The sequence below is a fragment of the Crotalus tigris genome, unplaced genomic scaffold, assembly GCF_016545835.1.
Source record: "Crotalus tigris isolate CLP2741 ecotype Arizona unplaced genomic scaffold, ASM1654583v1 scf7180000024370.6872682, whole genome shotgun sequence".
Classification (NCBI taxonomy): Eukaryota; Metazoa; Chordata; class Lepidosauria; order Squamata; family Viperidae; genus Crotalus; species Crotalus tigris.
The window spans coordinates 3,246,157-3,266,961 of record NW_024100540.1 but is presented as its reverse complement, the minus strand read 5'-3'; the positions used below and the strand labels follow the sequence as shown (position 1 = coordinate 3,266,961).

The 20,805-nt window shown below is 36.9% G+C and overlaps 1 protein-coding gene across 11 annotated transcripts in view; it reads left to right on the top strand.

Moving 5' to 3' along the window:
* EXOC7 (exocyst complex component 7) overlaps window positions 1–20,805 on the top strand; it is a 45,217-nt gene that overhangs the window by 11,466 nt on the left and 12,946 nt on the right. For 5 of the 11 annotated variants that reach the window (XM_039327974.1, XM_039327976.1, XM_039327980.1 and 2 more), the window contains exons 6-11: window positions 4,484–4,651; window positions 11,651–11,743; window positions 14,763–14,908; window positions 15,001–15,153; window positions 16,979–17,077; window positions 17,645–17,707. In XM_039327974.1, coding sequence (XP_039183908.1) covers window positions 4,484–4,651; window positions 11,651–11,743; window positions 14,763–14,908; window positions 15,001–15,153; window positions 16,979–17,077; window positions 17,645–17,707 — 722 coding nt within the window. Of the gene's footprint in view, window positions 1–4,483; window positions 4,652–11,650; window positions 11,744–12,421; window positions 12,491–14,762; window positions 14,909–15,000; window positions 15,154–16,978; window positions 17,078–17,644; window positions 17,708–20,805 lie in introns of all 11 variants that reach the window. The other 6 variants (XM_039327984.1, XM_039327985.1, XM_039327975.1 and 3 more) reach the window with 3 other exon arrangements.

Sequence of the window (20,805 nt, the reverse complement as noted above, 5' to 3'; positions counted from 1 at the left end):
ATCTGGCAAAGTCGATTTTCTTATTCTGGTCAAAGCAAATGAAGCTTTTTCCGTAGGTATTTAATTTTGATGCACCAATCAGAATGCTCACATTTATTGAAATCTAGAAATTGAATTGAACCTGGTTCAGATTCACAGGTGAGATTTTTTTTTTTTTCTGAACTGAAGCTGCTTTGACTTTTAACATTTCCTAGACAGGGAAAGCAATTGGCTGTCTACGTAGTGTGCTGTGGTTCTAAGTATGGCACCAAAGTCTACTGTTTGAACTGGCTATATATTGTGAGCCTGTTTTTCCTTTCAGTGTAAAAATATAAGTGACTTATCTGGAAGATTGTTAGGATAAATGAGATGAGAACTGCAAAAGAATCTGATTTTCAAAAAGCAGATTGTGTAGTGAACGAAAGCAAGTGTTTCAGATTTTAAAGATATTTTTTCAAAAGAAAATATATTTTGAAAGAGGAACTCTAGTTTGAAGAAACCACCTTAGCTTATTCTTATTGAATGATTTTGAGTCAGTCACTCTCTCTGAGCCCAATTTATTTTACAAATTGGTTGAGGTAGTTAAAAAAAAGAGAGAAAAAGGGAGCACTGTGTTTATTGCCTTGAGTTATTGAATGAAGAGGATCTAACAAAGAAGTAAAAAATACTTAACTCTTTCTTTTTTTTCCATTCTAAATTTCCTTTCTTAAGGCTACATTTTCTTTTGTAAACACAAGGGCTGAGTGCAAACATAATTTGAGGCTTTTAGTCCCTGGTATGATACCTATGTATGCAGAAATGCCTGGCAATATCCATCAAATTTCCTGTCTTGCTTGCATGTATTTTTAATCATTTTAATTAAAATAGCAAATGGGAAATGAGCACGGTGAAATAAGTATCAGCTTCAAGCACAATGTTAATTTCCAAGCCCCCACAAACATTGTAAATATATTAATTTGTTTAGTTATGCTCCTTGTTGTGCTTCTGGAAAATGGATGTATTTTAATTATCCATGCTCAGCAGAGCAGCCATTTTAAAAAGGTTTCTATAACTGTCAAAACTCTACTGGTCCAAAGATGTTTGAGTAATCCTGTGCTGGATTATAAATCTTAGTCACAGTGATTGGATCCACAAAACAAATTAGATTAAAACCAAAGACTACTTAATGGCTTGGAAATGCATGAACTCCAGTAACTGCCAGAACTGTGCAACATTCCCCAGCATGTAATTTTTAGTTTCCTTTAAATTCTAATTTAGATGCTAAAAAATGCTCCAGACATTTATTTATTTATTTATTGAACAGAAATTAAAACTAATATAAAAGTCTTAAATGTGACATGAGAAAATAGAGTCATTTCAGCTTCAGCCTTTTTTTCATTCACCTATCCTAATCCAGGGGAAAATGAGTATAGTTCAGAAGTTCCTATAAAAATCAAACAAATCTTTGTTTTCTTTTTTCCCCTAAAATAATAGTTGAAGTAATACATATTTTTGCTAGCAGAAGGAATTTATTTGCTTCTTCTGGGCACATCTATGAGCTTTGCATGCTTTCTTGACATCAGCCACTTACGTTTCTCTGTCCTCAGCAGTCCAGCAACAGGAACCACAGGAACAGTTGATATCTTCAAGTCCAGTCTGGAGTGAGTAGGAGAGGGGGAAGCCTGGGAAGTTGGGAATTTCTTGGAGAAAGTAGGAAGGAGTAACTGGAAGAGGATTCAGATCTCCAGACCAGTTTTCTGCATATGCAAACTCCAGCTGTTTTGCGACTGTGGTTTTCAAAATTCCCAGCCTGCAAGGTCTTTTGGGGAGTTGCAGCCACAACACATCTGGGCTTCCAAACTAGGGAAGGTTGTTTTAAATATGGATGAAGCTGGGAAGTGAGGGACAGGAAGAAACACTGTTAAAATGTTTCTGGTTATAACAGGAAAAACACAAACAAAAGGATAAGATTATTTTTCACTGGTGAATCTTCATGTGTTTTGTGTGTGAAATGAACTGTATTTACTTGAAAACTCTTGTGTTATTTGTTAAGGGACTGTTTGCATGGGGTTAAGTATCCAAATTATTTGACCAAATTGGGACTGTTTGAGCCCCATTCTTGTGAAAAGCTATAGAATAAGAAAAATAGTAAAACTTCCCAGTTTACTTCCATATTAACAATTCTTTTCTTAAGGTTGTTTCTCGCTGATAACATAGGGCTACTTCACTCAATATAAATGAGTGTACTCCAGGCAATCGTGATGTCATTGGCTAATTCTTTCGACCTGGGAACTCCTTAAACAGTGTCTCTGACCACGAATGGGACTGGAGTCAATATAAATTAGCAGATGCTCTAATATATCCATTATAAATTACATGAGTTTGAATCTGGATTAAGTTAATTGGATTTACTTTCCAAGGAAATTAATTGAATTTAAATTGTAACTAAGATGTCCAATTGATTTCAGACTTGTGGGTAGAACTTTTGTTCCCATTTCAGGTTTCTCATCTTCGGTTTTAACATCTGTGGAAAAAAACCGTCCTTTTATTTAGAAAAATTATATCATATCCTAAAATGCTTAGTTTGGCACATATTTGGGGGGGGTGTCAAGGATTGAAATGGAAAAAGAAAAATTGGAATTAAATGTTGGAGCCATGAAGTTACAGTACTCCAAGTAGTTGCCTGCTAGATTTGTTTTTGGTTGTAGAGAGAAAAGCTAAGGGGATAATTTATATTTTCTTTAAAATATTGTAGAATCATTCAAAAATTAAAAATTATTTCAAAGATTGGCCTATAATTGAACCCACAATTTTGGTTATAAGTCAAGACAATTGTAAACCCCGCACAATTTTATGACCTTTTTCTGTGGTGGCCATTAAGCAAATGTGATGATCATAAAATGAACATCATAGTCATAAAGTGAACACTATGGTCATTAAGCAAACCCATTGTTCGTTATGGGGCTTTTTTTTTTTTTTACTGGAAACCAGAATGCCACTTTTCTGCAAAAATGTCACGGATCACAATTATGTGACCTCAGAATGCCACAAATGGCTATAAAAGTAGACAAATTGCCAAATGCCCAAAATCCAGTCACATGGGGGAAGGTGGCTGTTGGAACTCTGAATTTAGGTAGTAAGTCCTTTTTTCAGGATCTGTTGTAATTTCAAACTAAATGACAAGTCAAAAATTGAGGACTACCTGTAATAATTTTAATTTGGGAATTTCCCATCACACTCATCCCTTGGCTTATAGTCTTCATTTTTTTGCGATGTGTTTTTTTTTAAAAATGATGGTTTTAAGTATACAATTCCCATATCTTCTAATATTTGAACCTGTGATTGATTTGGCTAAATTTAATTCAACCACCCATTTAACCATCCTGTGACAGCATTGGATGAAGTAGACTATTGGCCCATACGGGGTCAGAAAAGCCTGTCCATTTCAGTAAAACAGTATTTCTGCTGCTACACAACTGACACAACTTCGGTTCTCAAACACGAAACTTGTAATTTGGCTGATTGTTGTGGTGGTCCTGTCATGGCAACTGAATGAATTTACATTGTTCCCGGAGATAGCCCAATGCCTTTTGTTCCTAATTGTTGACTGCCTGCCTTGCAGCCTAGCTGAAAGGAGCCCCTCTAATATTCTGAAAGGCCTGTTTTGGGTGACTCGGTTTGTCTTCATTTTCTTTGCGGTACAGGTTTTAACTGCCTGTGTGAGGAGAAGCCACCACCTGCAGGAGTCCAGAAGGGAACCCTAAGGAACAGAGCCATTTCTCACACCAGCATAGCTTCTAGGGAGAACTTTGTAGAGCGAGCATTCAGAGAATTAGAACACAGCTCTAGTAAGGGTAGGAGACTGAAATTTAGAAGGCGTAAGAGAATTCTGGAGAAGGCAAAATTAATGCTTTGAAAATTGTTTGTTGGTATTTCTCATGTAAGTGCACAAAGCTTGGCTTCTGGAAGGATGGCTGAATTACTTCTTCCAACATCCCAGATCGTTAGGATACTATTGTACTATTTAGGGCTACTGGGATTTATAGTTCAGCAACATCGGGAGAGCTGCATATTGTGTATCCTTGCATAAGTCAATCTTTGGCAGTAGTAATTGTACTAAAGTCAGTATTTAAAAAAAACAAAAATGTTTAGATTCAACCTATTGGTCTAATTTTAAATACAGCGTCTTTTACAAACTGATTTTTGCTAACTTTATATTTTCTAGTCTAGCTTCATGGATATAGTTTACTCCAAATGAGTATTGGGGTATAATGCCATTTGCTTTGTTCTTTTCTTTTTCTTATTTATAAAGCAATGCATTTTAGTAAATAGACATTCCTAAACAAAAAATATTGAATATATATATATATATATTTAAATGAAACAGTTTGACAGTGTGGTTTCTTTTTCCAATAAACATAATCCAATTTAAAACAATTTTTCTATTACATTATTGTGCTATCAGTACTTTGGAGCACTAATAAAAATGAAGTCTGCTTTGTAACATGCATTATTTTTTTTCTAGATTTCATGAATGTTTACTACCAGATCCGTTCCAGCCAGTTGGACCGCTCTATCAAGGGGCTGAAGGAGCATTTTCGTAAGAATAGTTCTTCCTCGGGCATCCCATACTCTCCTGCAGTTCAGAACAAGAGGAAGGACACCCCTACCAAAAAACCAATAAAAAGGCCAGGTTAGTCTGAAATTTCAGATATAATTTCTGTGTAATAATCTTGGAAAATCAAAGCCCAGACATTTTATTTGCTTTTTAATCAGTATAGTCTGAGGAGAAAAAACTGCTTTGTTTTAGGGTTAGTATTTGATCCCATGTAGTATATTTGTAAAGGGTTGGTAGACTGCTTAAATTTCCAAGTAAATCTGGAAATCTTACAAAAAAAAAAAAAAATCAGGTAAACGATCTGAGGTAGAAATGTCATTCCTTGAAATAGTGCTGGTTCAAGGCTAAAGCATTACACCAATCCCACAACAGCACCCTTTTATCTAGTCCTATGGTATCTTGTCCTGTCAAGGTTTCCTTAGACCAGGTATCCCTATCCAGAGGCTTAAGTTGCAGAATGGTTTCTATACACGACTAAGTATTCATAGATTCGTAATGGATGTGGTTAATCACAGAGGACTGAAAGGCAAAGCAGGGAAGCTAAATAAATAACTGGGTAGTAAGTGTCCAACTGGAATGAAGAATCTAGGTGACCTTGGCTGATATCCAAAAGCTGATTTATATTGGCATTACCAACCACTAGGGGGTACAGGGCTTTAGTAGACAGACAAAACCCAAAATCCACATCTCCAAAGAAATCAATGGCAACACTTTTCTGTATTGCGGCCAAGAAAATGGCATGAATACGCCAAGGAGGTCAGCAGAAGTCAAGCTTGACTTGAAAGAGATTTTACTTTTCGGATTCAAAGCCTGAATGCAAGATGGAAATGAAATCTGATCTATGATATAACCAGGTATCCTATGGAACCAATAGCTTACTCTTTCTCATAATCTACATTCTCACTTGACACAAAGTCTGCTCATTCATTCACTCATTCCACTCTTCCTTTTAGAATCTCCTCTGCCAAGCTCGCTCTTCTTCACTCTTCTATTCAGTTCTTCTCCTGCCATGATGCCCACAGATGTGTACAAACCCACATCCTCCCCTTTCCTCCCAAATAATTTCATCATCCTCTCCAGCCCTCTTTTATTTTATCTTCCTATCAGCCCTGTCTGTATCAGGCCTCTCTCCCGTCATTCTGATGACCTAAAGCCATAATACAGTAGCATCTATTCTCTTTGTAAGATTTTTTTTCTCTGTAATTAATCATTGGAGCAAAGGCCTTAATTTTACTAGCTTCTGAAATTTAACTTTTAAATATTAACTTTTAATTTCTTTTTAGTTATGCATTTTTTAAAAAACACAATCTCCTTAAGTTTATTTTTTGGAGTGTTGACTTTTATTAAGATTAGCTACTCTAGGGCAGATTGCTTCATATAATGAATTTATAGAGTAGCTGATAGTTAAATAAAAATGGTAAGTGTTAGAGAAGGCAATAATTAAGGCCCCCTAATAACATTTTCTTATCTTTGATAAAGTGAATTTGCAACATAACGTTTCAGGAGGAATACCCTGCAGAATGAAGCTGTGAATTGTAGAAGACATAGATGAGTAGGGGGTTGTAGAACACACAAGTTAAATTGTCAGGCATGAAAACATCATTATTTTGGGAGCGTTTTAAAAAATGTTTACTTACATCTTTGACAGTCCACATCCCAGGTGTGTATTATGTGTGCCCTTTCTACAGCTTCTCAGAATGTATTATTGCATTTTGCAATATATGCAATTTCAGACTCATTATATGGTACTTCTGCTACCAAAGGGAATGCTTGGCAAACCCCAGTTGGATATCTCAAAACTAAGCCACCTCCTAATTTTTTACCCCTGAAAGTTGGCCAGTACTGAAAAAAGGCAATAAGATTGGGGCTAAAGTCATCTACAACAATCAACTTCACATACGTGCATCTTTGTTAATTTATCAAATGCTCCCCACTTCCTGCTGTACCCGTAGACAAATTTATTGAGCCAAAGGCTTTTCCTTCTTTCTCCCAGTGACATCCATCTGAAATGACAAAGGCTATCAGAAAGGGCATACTAATTCCTCTGGTTTTGTAAGACAATAGATTCACTGAATTCTGCTTTTGACATTTCCAGCCAGGAAAACATTGCATGCATGAAGTGGAGGGCCAGTTCAATGGACGAGATAGGACTAATTCACACATTTTTTTAAAAATGGTCAGATGTGGTAAATCACTTGCCCATCACACCGATAATGAAACAGTTGCTTCTCATATGATGGGCAAACTAGGTCTGGTAGCATTTTGAATTGATCTGTCAGAAAGGATAACTGTATGTATCTAAAAGAGCCCCACAGAGCAATCTGACAAAATAATGGAAGATAATTGTGCCTTCTTAATTCTTTGGCAGGTAAGAAATCTTCTATTTCCCAGAAATGATTCACCTCTTAAGGGTAGTTCTAGAGGGGAAATTCTAATGTCTCTGTCAAATTGTCGCTATTGGTTTCTTTTGTTGGAATGCAATCATCTCTTATTTTGTCTCTTACCCATCTTGAATGATAGGCAAGGAAACAACTATTCCATTTTCTATAAATGTTAAATCCTATCCTCCCAGTCAGTTTTAAACTTCTGAGTTCTGTTCCATGGTTTTAATAGTAGTGTATCATAAAGTGAAAAAGATAAACTGACATCCTACAAAGCTGTGCTGCATAAAAATAAGGTTCTAGTATGTGAAATATTCCCACCAAAAGGTAGCTGGATTTTTGGAGAGCTTGCCTTTGATATTGACTGTTGCATATTTTAATATTGTGGTTGCCCGTGCTTTTAATTAAAATGCAAAGTAAGATGTAGCGAACCTCCCTTTAAAGCAGCGGTTCTCAACCTGTGGGTCGGGACCCCATTTGGGGTTGAACGACCATTTCACGGGGGTCGCCAAATAACGCAGTCCGCCTACTCCGTGCTACTCCCTTTTATTCTATTGGCTTTTGAAAGCCAATAGAATAGACTCTCTTGAATAGAGTCTAATTCTATTGGCTTTCAAAAGCCAATAGGAATTATCCAGGCTGTCTCTGCCCTGATGAGCCCGCCAAAAGTCCCATTTTGCAAACAGTGCTGCACCAGTTGAGTAGTCCTTGACTTACGACCGGTTGAGTAGTCCTCGACTTATGACCGGTTGGGGATCGCGGCATTAAAAAGGTTGAGAACCACTGCTTTAAGGGAAGTGTTTAATGTAAAGAAACTGCAAATTATGTTCAATAATTGTTTGCAACTTTAAGATCAGTTAGTTAAAAACAACAACAACAAAACTGTTAACTTGTCAGAATTAAAACTGACACCTCCACCCCAAGCAGAGAAAAGTTACTGCATCAGAATGATTTCTGTACAGAAACCCCTGTGGATCTATTCTCAAAAGATGTTTCTTCCCCCAAAGAAGTCCAGTTTAGTCCTCCTTTCTAGGCTGGCTACAAGTCATCTGCTTGTTCCAATTTTACCTTCCTGCTGGTGAATGCTAACTAACCTCCTGTACAAAAATCATTGAATGCTTCCAGGATGCTTGCATGGCAGTAGTTTTCTGAGGACAGCTGGGTAAGATGGGAAGCAACAGCTTGTTCCTCTTCTCCTGCTTGATCACTGCTTCTACCTTGAATGTGATGCCTTCATTAGTAACCACCATGCTATCCTGCTTGGTTCAAAAGTGCCTAATCAAGAGAAATAAATCTAGAACAAAGGCATTTGACTTCCAATAGAATCCATCAAGGCATAATTAGGATGCTAAGTACTCTGCTCTTCAATAGCACAGAATTAATACCCAGCAGCACTTAGTGTGTCTGGAGATAAACATGGTTAATTGTTCTTATGCAAATTGGAGGAGGATGCTCAGACATGAAGGGTCCTTATCTGTGGAGAGCATGGAGGGCTAACATTGCAGTCTTGCATTGCGATTAGCTCATGCTGATGCTTGCTGCATACATAATAGCTAAACTTTTATTGAGGTTACCAACAAAAAAGGAAGTTTTTCAGTTATGGGGGAAATAAAGACAGGTGCATCTTAATGTGCCATCAGTCACCTAGAAGAATACTAAACATGCTTTTATTAATATAACTGATCTCATAATTTATTGCAAATCTTAATCTTTTTGACTTGGACAGTCTTTGTAAGTCCTTTGTAAAGAAAGCCCAATGTTTGGAGCATTATTTGAAATAGTCTAAATATAATACCTATGAATTGCGATCCTAAGTTAAAAATAGTTTTAAAAGAATTCTTGTAAGAAAATAACATTTAATGAGGCACAAGTTCAACATAGATATCACATAATTTTCTTCCTATTGTGAATCGGCTTCAAGGACGTTAACTATCATCATATTCATGCCATATTGGTAACTTTGTTGGAGATACTTCCTCCTCCCTTTCTGTTTATTTTGTTTTATTATCTTGAGACTCCATATTATACTCTGATTTTTCTTTATATCGTATAAATCTTTCACCTTTTGTACATTATCTCAAATAAATGAAATGTGTGAATTGAATTAAGATAGCACACTTTAGAAGTTATGTTTGCTTTTCATGATTTGCATTTCATGTATACACTCTGTGTATGGTCACAATGTTTTTTTATTTACTTTGACACCAAATATTTTCAGTATCTATGTAGCATACTCCACTTGAACCAGATGTAGTGTGGCAGTGAGGAGATGGCTTATGCCACTCCTATTCTATATCATATGTATACTGTAATGTCTCTCTACTGTCAGGATATTGGGATTGTCTTGTTTTGTTGTGTTTTGGCAGAAGTGCATTTTTTTTCATTATGTGTTTAAAAGTATTCTCTCCTCCCATTAAATATTTATAAAAGTTTTTTTTTTACAAAAAAAATCTTTCCAGTTTGTTCAATTTCAGGAGGTTTTACCTATAGTAGATTTCTATGAAATAATAACTACAGCCCAGAGAAATATATAGCATTTGTGTATTCCAGCCTCTGCTCTGCTTCCATTATTTATTTTGTTGCATGTTTACTAATACTTCTCATGTAAAACAAGATTTATTTATAGAGTGACATATTAATACTTTCTCTTTTGTGCTTTTTTCAGTGTTTCTAAGTTGCAACATCCTGCTTCGGCCGTTTAATGCTCTCTTTTTAAAAATATTATTATTTTAAAAATATTTTTGGGGTGTAATTGTACTTGTGAATAAATGAAGATCAAAGTCCTGGGATGAGAGAAAAACAGCTTGATCTCTTGTCCCTTTTTTAGTTTTTATTGCTAGAAAGAGATGTGAAGTGGGCTGTTAAATTAGCTCTTGATTTCTGTCAACTGTCGGCTTTTCTCGGTGCTTGCCCTGTTTTGTACAGATCAAACCTTTTTACTTTCTCTTTATCATGCTCTGTCCATGGTGAGAATCATGTTCTGTCTATGGTGAGAATGCTCAGGAATAACACTAGCATTATTTCTTTGGTCAACTGTTTCTGGGAGAAAGGAATGGATTTTTTTTTGTGTGTGTGTGGCCTTGAAAGTCAACTTTCACAGAGGAATCTAGTAAAATGCTATGAAATCTTAACTCTGTTAATGACTATCTGCTTAGAAAGAGAATATTCTGAGTCTTTCCATTTGCGGTATATGAAGCCTAAAAAATTAGGTAGTTTCTTCTAAACAGATTCAGCATCAGCTAGATATGGTGATTGGCCCCTGTGTTTCCTCTGTCAATTATCTGTAAACATTGCAAACATTACCAGGTTCTTCTCTCATAATAATTGTAGTTAAAATGGAGAGGGGGAATCCTAGTGTACAGTGTAGATGCACTGTATCTAATTTGAGGCCTAATGCAATTAGTTGACTTCCTCTTCATTCATACAGAGCATCTCTTTGAAATGAAGACTCTTTTCCATGCTTGTGGTCTCAAGCATCAGCTAAGATAAGTCATACAGCGGACCAGATGCCACCAGATGCCTGCTTTTTACAAAAAAAGCTTCTACTTTATTTTCTTCTGGAATTCAAAGTGATTAATAAGTTAATCAAAATAATTATATCCACAAAATAAATGGAAAAATAAATAAAACATGCAGTATAATTGACAACCAGCATCTACAAAATAAGCAACAAGCCAAAGTTAACCCTGGGGTAAATTTGCCTTCTCAGTCTTCTCCAGAAGCTTCCCCAAAGAGCTGCATCTGACCAAGATAAAGAGACCAACTTGTAGAAGGAGAAGGCATGCCACAGTGAAAGCAGAGCAAGTGGAAAGGCTCAGTTCATGGTAACCACCTGCTTCATTTCTGTAGTTAGAAGAACTTTGACACTGCTGTCCACTGTAGCCTGCTGAGGATCCACCATAGAGATATGTTTTTCAAGGCCAAATGCTGCTTCAAGAGGGCCTTGATCCAAACAGCAGAATTTATTTGTTTGTTATTTGTAACACTTCTATATGTATATTACTAAAACCCTTGAGACGTTTGTATATACGGAGACATCCAACTATCTTTGACTGATAGCAAGAAAGCTAAGCAGGGTTATATATGGATGGACGTCTACCAGGAATCCTAAGGCTGTAAACTAGAAATTGAAAATAATGTCCTGGCAGAAGACAATGTCAAAGCACTTCTGTGTTCCTGATATAAAAAAAAATCCAAACCAGGTACTCTCCAAAAGCTGAATTTGACTGATGGAAGCACACACATCCCTGGAGTAGATTAAAACAATTTTTACAACTGTATTTTAGATGTCCTGATTGTTAATAGCTTTATCATGAAAATGTTATACAACTATTCTGTGGTAAATCAGGATTCAGATATTACTGCTCCATGCTTTTATCCATCCCAAGCTATACAGTATATAGTTGAACTAGAGGATGTCAGTGGCTTGAACAGCATTTCAAATCTAGTTCATATTGAGAAACTCTTTAACAATCTCTCAAAGGAAATCAGCAATTATATTAAAAGGGCACACAGCAAGAGAGTTCTGGTGCACATATATATATATATGTACTGTAGAGCATTCTCACGGTTGGCTAGTGCTCTGACACTTGATTTGGAGGACCAGGTCCTGGTGGAGGATTGCTTGGTGTTTTTGTTTCTCATTCACTTCCAAGGTCTCTTTGTCTCTCCTTTCTTATGGTTCTGGTGACAGGCACGATCCGTAAGGCTCAGAACCTTCTGAAACAATATTCACAGCAGTGTCTAGATGGGAAAAAGGGGGCCTCTAACCTCATTCCTATAGAAGGTAATCACTTCTTTCTCTTTTTCTCACTCTTGGGTTCTAACTTGGGTTTTGGATTTCTATATGCAAGGCTTCTGTTAGCCTTTAGCCTCCACTGATGGTATGTCTTCTGGTCACACTAGAAATAACAGAGCTTGCTTAAGAGTCGAAAAGCAAGGAGAACAAAAGGGATGAATATAAAAGAGTAGTGGGTAATTGTTTATATAGCTTGAATGCTTGCTGAGTCACCTAAATTTAGGGATACTGATTCTGTGATGCAATTTTGATTGGCTAACAGAAGTTCCATGGTAGCTTGGGGACTTTTTCCTTCACATTCTGTCCTTATATACTTCATTTACATAGGTAGTAGCCCTTTCAACCTTGATCAGATCAAAATTGTTCAGCTGAGGTGCAACTTCGCGCTAGCCCTTTCTCCTCCTAGGGAATCCATGTTGAAATAAAGCCAACAACTGTTGAAAATTGTGGTTGCACTTGCTTTTTTGTTCCGAGGCTGCATTGCGTCATAACTTTATCCTGCTTGAAACTGCTACTACTGCTGTAGTGTCCCACCATAGTTTGTGTTATCAGGATTTTTTTCCCTAAATGTTTGATGAACCAATAAAACTCAAAGGATAAACACTGGTGCTGTGATGGTCCTGGATAAACCGCTCCTTCTGTTAATGCCCACTGACATCTCACTAGGTCATGAGCATGATTTACGAGTTAAGCATCTTTCCGATTCCTTGGTTGACAAGCACGGGTCAGTTGCTGGTAAGTACCACATAAAACATTAAGGCTGACTAATTTGACTTCTTTCTTTTTTTTAGCATTTCTTGCAATATTCTCGTAGAATGCTTCCAAGAAAATGTTGTTTTCCAGAATTAGAACGGCTAAAATTGGCAAGATGTAGAGGAGCTGTGTTGATTACTGTGCTGAAACTTATTGATGTAAGATGCAAAGTAAGATTTAACAGGGCCATAGGGGAAGGCACAGAAGCAGATTCATTGACTGTAGGAGCTTGTCTCCTTTGCCACTCTTGTTCTCATCCCCATCCCAGCTTAAAGTTGCTGCATCAGATCATTATACGGGATTCTTTGCTCACTCCTTCCTGCCTATTTTCAAATCTTAGTAATTAATCTTTTCCCTTCTTCATTCTGCTGGGATGCATTTTTATACACTTATCATAGGCGTGTTCCATATATTTGAGTAATGGATAGATGTACAGGTTCTCTTGGCATATGAAATTGAGCAGACTGTTTCCTTACACAGAGTTAGAAGGAACATATAAAAATGGAATTAAATACCTTCATTCTGCTAGCTCTTTTATCTTTACAAAGCCCCTAATTTGATAGGGAGCATTTCTTACATTTCCCCCCCACTTAATAGAATATATGCTGTTTATGACATGGGTATGTGTAATGGCAAAATGGATGTCTGTTCTTTCCCTATGCATTATGAAGGATATCACTTCAATCATTTGGTGCAGCAGATAGCATGTTGTAAATCTATATCTGTATAGTCAGTGCTATGCATCTTAGTGACTGGCAGAAAGTAAGTGATGCATTCACAGGACCAATAGATACCATTCTCAAGCAAGATTCTCAAAAAAAAATCTTATTTTGGCATTAAATGAAAACTTATCCTTATCTCTGTCCCAGAATCCAGACATTGCAGCGTCATTATATTGAACAATAGTTATGAAAGCCCCGTTCTTAATTTTAATATTAGATAAAACCAGTTGCCCCTCAGTTCAAAACATAATGCAGAAATGTGATTCTCATTCCAAAAATGCATTGTTTTTCTGGACTGGCCATTTGAGATAGAAGGATGGAAAATATTGTGTATGAAAACTTCTTGAAATGGGGAGAGGGGATAGGGAGGAAAGGAAACTCATTTTGCAAAGAAAACCAGCCAGTTGGAAAGAAGAGAAGAGTTATATGACAAAATGGTTTTCGGAACACACATAGTTTTGCCAGTGTGGAACATTCATCAAATGCTGCCCAAGCAGTTTGATGTCATGCAACTGGTAAAAGATGCATCATTGAATTTCTGCAGATTGGGTGGATTGGCTGTTGGATGCTGGATGAGAAAACATCAGCCATAAAGAAGTGAAGCAGAAAAATCAGGTGGTGGAACTGTTAGGGCATAATATATCTTATTTAATGAATGAATTCTGGGGGTAATATTTCCAAATACTTCCATAATTTCATTAGTTATGAATAATAAAATATAAAAAGTTCTAGAAACTTTTTCAAGCATATTAGTTCCTTCCTTTGAAACTCATCTTCTTTTGACTGACGAACATAGGAGCACTTTGGAGACATACCAGATTCTTGAGGTGTGAATATTTTTAAAGGAATCATTTTGTTTCTAGTTATAATATGCTTTTATTCCTGGACTAAAGACTTCATTAAGAATGGAGTATGTTATTTTAGACGATATCTGAACCTAACGTGTTAAAAGTATTGCATTGTTTATTTAAGAAATTAGAAATTTGATAAGTTAGCGTTGCTCTGATATGTAGAGAATTTACAAATGATAAATATCAAATAAATGGTAATTGATTCTTCTTAATTAAGTTGTAAATTAATTCCCAAATCCCTAGTTAGAAATATGTAAGATAGGAGCTCTGCAGGCTTTAGCAAAAATCTATTGTAAAGACATCAAGTATCAGTATTTATAGTAATTAAAGAATGTACAAGAGAAAGATATGTTGAACAATTCACATTTGGTCTTTCTTCTATATGTGTACATCTTAAGGTACTTTATACTACCTATTTTACAATACTTGATAATTTTGATAAAGTTTTATCTTGTTGATAAAAAGATAGAACATCCAATATCTATTATATGAATCAGGTGGATGTATTTACTTGGCAGGTTTATCTTGTGATTAGATAAATGGCATAAAGTTGCATCACTTAAACAATTGATAGACTTTAGTTTTAATATTCTGCTATATTTGACTGTTCTGTATTTATTAATATGTTTATATGTCAGCTAAAAGAAACTAGCATCTTACGTTCTTTTATAACCCCCATAGGGAGAGATGACATGTTGGACATGGAGATTGATGCGTACATCCACTGTGTGAGTGCCTTCATAAAACTGGCCCAGAGCGAGTACCAGCTACTAACTGAAATCATCCCAGAGCATCATCAGAAGAAGACATTTGATTCCCTTATTCAGGTCTCTTCAAAACATAGCGTGTCCTTCCTTTGGTTATACTTCAAAATCTCATATTCACTTTTGTAACTCAACTAATATTTGCTTTTTTATAGGAGTCTTTAGACAACTTGATGATTGAGGGAGATAATATTGTGTCTGCAGCCCGGAAGGCCATTATGCGTCACGATTACTCAGCTGTGCTGACTATCTTCCCCATCCTAAGGCATTTAAAGCAGACAAAGCCAGAATTTGATCAGGTTTTGCAGGTAATGAAACTACGGTAGAATCTACTAAATCACATAAACTCAGAATTCAGTGTCTAGTTTTTCAGGGCAGAATAGTGGTGGTTGCAAACAGTTGTGAACTGTAGGCGTTTGATTGGCAACCTGCGTGTCCAAAGTCAAATGAAAGAGTAATAGATACCAAAGGCAAATGCTGAGATGGGTAGCCATAGAAATCAAATAAATAAATGTACACTCCGGACTAGTAAGCAGAACTAGTACAAAGCTCAAAGGAAACAGTTCACAGAAAGCAGGAGTCAAGCTAAACAAAAACCGGTTGGTGACTACTAATTCTACCTGCTGTTCCTGTTTCATTAGGAGCCATAAGTCTAGGAGGAACCCCAAGTTGCAGCCCTGCTCCTTGATGGTAGTATCATTTCATCCAGAGTTCTGGAAACTGAGAGCTTCTAAAGAAATAGTATCTCCCTCTTGATAAAATTACTCTGTTCTGCTTCATCCTGTCCCTCACAGCCTTCTCGAGCACCAGGTCAGGACCTCCAGTACATCTCTTGCTTGGCTCAGGAAAGAGATATACAGTATCATTAGCTTTCATTCAGTGTCAGTAATAATAAAATTTATGAGTGTCCCACATACAGTATAAAACAGATCCCACGTGACCAACTTAATTTTTTTTATTGTCACTAAGAAAAGGGTCTCCAAGTCTCCAAGCAGGGGTTCATAGCAAAGGTGGTTGTACTCTGATCTTATTCCTAATCTCTTTCAGCCTGATCAAATGTAAAGGTGGAAACTGGAAAGAGGGCATCTCTGACTCAGTGCTGTGAAATGCCTGACCATATAAATCATTAAGAGAAACAAAAGGAAAATAATTTCTATCTATATAGTGGAACTAGATCAAGATGGACTTTCATAAGGATAGCAAATATTAAATTGCATTGCGAGACCAGGGAAATCAGCATAAGGAATAGTCATGATATGCTTCCTTCTGCCCAGAGGTATAAAGCTGAATTCTACAATATCTGAAACTTCCAGAGAGTTTTCATATATAGGGTTCATTTCACACGGATGCAATGTCAATTGTTACATGACTCAGGTTAGACATTGTTATTGTTGTAATTATTATTTAAGCTTGTATGCTGCCTGAACCTCAATGATGGTAATAAAGAAAATACAATAAAACATGAAGGAAAAATTTAGCAATTCCTTATCTGGATTATCTAGACCTCTCGCTGAGATGAAGTGAGAGGTCTAGATAAAGAGCTAGGTCTTCACCGCTCTTCAGCAGTACAGTGGAGGCTATCCAGATCTCGAGGGAAACCTTGTTCCAGAGGACAGGTGCTACCTCAGAGAAGATGCACTTCCAGGGTCCTGAGAAATGACATTGCTTAATTGAAGGAACCTGGATCGTGCCAACTCTGCAGGATTGAATTGGCCTGATAGATGTTATGGGAGACAGGCAGTCTCTCAAGTAACCAGGCCCAGTGCCATTGAGGTTAGTTGCTTAAGTAGATTTGCCCCTAGAAGCATGGGACATTTTTGGGGAGTCTCAACTTCTCAAATTAATGGTGATAAGTTAAGCTTCCTTGTATGATAATGAGAAATACTTTAATGCACATGCTCAGCTCAGGCAGGAAATGGAGTAATATTAGATAAGATTCAATCTGTCAGGGAGCACATGCTGTGCCTAGCAAGGCATTTAATCAAGAAAGTTTTAAGCTTTCTTGACTCCGATGTAAACCTTATATGAGATCTTTATACCACAACAGAACTGTGAGTGATTTGCTTCATTGTCAGTTTTTATTAGTTTCTATCCCTGTTTTTTAATTGTTTTGTGCTGTGGTTCATATTTCAGGGTACTGCAGCCAGCACTAAGAATAAGTTACCAAGCCTCATAACCTCAATGGAGACCACAGGAGCCAAGGCTCTGGAACATTTTGCAGACAATATCAAGGTAATTATCATCCCTCTGGTGGTGAATTATCTCTTTGCCACCAAAAGCAATCCAACAAGCTTGTGGAAATGTTTCAGTTGTTAATTTTGTGGTAATAACCACAAACTTCAGAAATTATTCTGGAGAAGAGAAAGAAAATCTGTCTCTATGTTTTCTTGAATGTAAGGCACATTTCTGACTAAATGCATTGGATAATACCTCTCAGTCAGAAGCATTTCCAACCGTATAACAAAGTTCTCACCCTTTTAAAATATCTGCATTTCATCTGACTGAAAAAGAGAACATTAATTATGGGTAAATCAAACATACTAATGGAGGTGGCTTAAAATATGCATCTATCCAAACATCTTTTTTTTCCCAGTTACCAGTAGGCGGTGCCCTTGGACTTTAGGGCCGTGGAAAGAGTGAGGTGGTTCAACTCATTCATATAATTTATTTATCAGATCAAATTTATTTATCAAATTTATTTGCCACCCATCTCATGGTTCAGGTGACTCTTTGTAAAAAAAAGACAATCATTTTAAAAAATTCTTAACTATTTCATCAATGTTTTTTTTTTCTTTCCAGAACAATCCAGATAAGGAATATAATATGCCAAAAGATGGGACAGTTCATGAACTCACCAGCAATGTATGTGAAAACAATTCAGAATGCCTTGGTAACATCAGGCCTGTAACTGACCCCCTCTCTTTTGTTTTGCAGTAGTGGAGAAACTTAATTTTGTAAGATTAAACTACTTTTCCTGTCAGAGCCTGGGATTAGTCTATTGAAATTAGTATCATATCTACAAATTCTGCTTAGGCATTTTTCTTCTCTCATTTTATGTAGTTTATAGAACTTGGTGGCATTTTTGCTGGGACAAGGATAAAAGTTTTGCATTCTTCTCTCTTCTTTTTGGTTCCTATGTTGTGGTGCTAAAGAAGAAATGTGACTTAAATGGGAGCCATGTTATCCCTAGTCTTGTTTCTTTCCTTGTTTCCAATCCATGTGGTCATATATACAGATGGTGAGTTTAAGCTCCAAACCTAGAATATATGAATATTTGCAACACATTAGGGACCTGCTGTAGCTTTATTAATTTTTTTAATGCTTTTCTTTTACACACTTTCCACCATTTGTATCGTCCAGTTGTAGCACTGGTTACACAAATTCAGAAATACATACACAAATCTATCTACTGAAGTACATTTAGGATTTATTCACATGAGATTGTCCTTCCAGGTCACAGCCATGACTCTCAAGCCTATATTAGACAATCTAACACTCCTTCTTCTAAAAAAATCTTCTTGAATTGGGATTTTGGGAAATATATAATTTATCAGGATACACTAGCCTGTCTTCTAGATCAGAGGTCCCCAACCTTTTGAGTACCAGGGACCAGTTCCGTGGAGAGAGGTTTTTCTGTGGACCGGAGGGTGGTTTTGTGTGCTGCCTACATCCCGTGGATGGGGCTTTGCTTGTGGGGACCGGTTGCTGGCATGCCACGGCCCGGTACTGATCCATGGACCGGGGCTTGGGGACCCCTGTTCTGGATGGATAGGACTACATCTAGAAGATGTAGACTGAGAAAGGCTGGTGTACCGTGATAGATTATATATTCCTCAGTAAGATGTCATGATATATGTACAGTTCATTTAGTGACCAAAGTTATAACAGCACTGAAAAAAGTGACTTTTGACCATTTTTCACACTTATCACTATTGCAGCATTCCCATGGTCACATGATTTATATTCAAATGCTTGACAACTGATTCATAATTATGACAGTTGCCGTGTTCTGGAATCTTGTGATCCACGTTATGGGATCTTCTGACAAGCAAAGTCAATGGAGAACCAGATTCGCTTAACAACCGTGTTACTAATTTAACAACTACAGTGATTCAGTTAACAAATGTGAGCAAAAAAGTCATAAAATGGGGCAAAACAGATTTCTCACTTAGCAACATAAATTTTGGGTTCAATTGTGGTCATCAGTCAAGGACTACCTGTACAGCATTAACCTGCTATGATTGGGAATCAAAATGGGTTGCTGGAAATGGACAGCTGAGCTGGTAGAGACATTCTTAACATTTCCTATTTTAAGTATCACAGTCATTCTGTCAAAGAAGACCACTTTTTTTCTGAAAAAGATATAGATGTGTTTGGAAACATTTTGTTGTTACTTTGCTTGGCTATGTTAAGTGCGAAGACAGGGATCTTCAAACTTGGCCCTTTTATGACTTGTGGACTTCAACTCCCAAAATTCCTCAGCCAGCATGCCTGGCTGAGGAATTCTGGGAGTTGAAGTCCACAAGTCATAAAAAGGTCAGGTTTGAAGACCCCTGTGTTAAGACCATAAAAATTACAATAATATTGTTGACAATATTTTTGTCTGCCATAGTAGTAAAATAACAAGAAAGAGTTAATTGGGACTGGGATACTATTATAATAGTCTTTTCCTGAGCCCAGAACGTGAAATACACAAATATTCCAAACATGAGGAAAAAAATTATCATAAAAGTGTTTTATTTTAGCTTCTAAGATTAAATCTTGGAAAAGCCCCTCTAACCCTGGATTCCGTGAAGTACATACTCAGTCCTTTTGCTTCAGCTCATGCAGCTGGAAACTGGGTGTTCTGCCTTTTTTGTTTTTTTCTGCTTTTTTATGGTCTCTCTTCCAATTGGGAAGGACAATGACATCCACCATAGTCTTCTGCATTAGAAAGTACTAGCGTAGCACACAAACACTAACCTGCTTATCTTTAGTTATTTCCACCAATTTGAAAATAACATCCTTGGGATTCCAATTTGGCAAAAACTAGGCACAATATCTTCCTAGGTTTTGCATGCAAGCAGGAATTGTTCCTCAGTTCTTCTTCCTCTGCTAGTCTTTGCTAACGTTGCCAAGACTTTCATCAGAAATGAAGTCTGTCTATTTAAAAATTCATAGGCTCTGACAGGAGTATTGAGTTGCTTTGTGATCTCCTCTCCTCTGGAGTAGCAAAAGAAGAGTTCAGCTTGCTAAGGAAAACAGCAGGAATGGCAAGTAGGAAGGCATAGGTGGATCTCAAGAGATTGGTGAAGAGTAGCTCTGTGGTTTTAAAGGAGGAAGCAGCAAAGTCCTGACAATTCAAGAAGAGACGACAGAGTGGGGAACGTGATAATCAAGCAGCACTGAAGGAGAATTCCTGTTGAGGCTCAGTTGTAGATGATCTCTGAGCAGCTGTACACACATTTCAGCTGAGAGTTAAACTACAAAATGCATTAAATATGTAGCATGCAGCTGGTCTTGGATGTTTGTTTATAACTATATAAGCACAGGGAGGGATGCTAATAAGATAATATGCCTGGAGCAGAGTTTTCCTCACAAGGATTTATTTTGCAAAATTGTCTTCCCTCAATACAGCCTTTTAAACATGCATAACAAAATTGTTGCCACTATTTTTATTAAAAAAACCTTTTAAATGGTGAGACCCACAAATATGTCTGAGAGAGATTCTCAGCATCAATTTACATGTGCTCTTGATCAGGATCTCTTGTTTATGCTTTGCACTACTGGAAAGAAAGTGAGGGGCGGTTACGTGCTGCATATTTCACACATAGGTGGTTTATCCTTTCACATGGACAATTGATTTATTGCTTGAGCAACAGAACAAAAATGTAAATAATATTCTAAGCCTCAGATTCCTTCCATAGAAAGAGATCTGCTTTATGTCAAGCTCTGAATTAGATGGTATTTAGGACTGTACT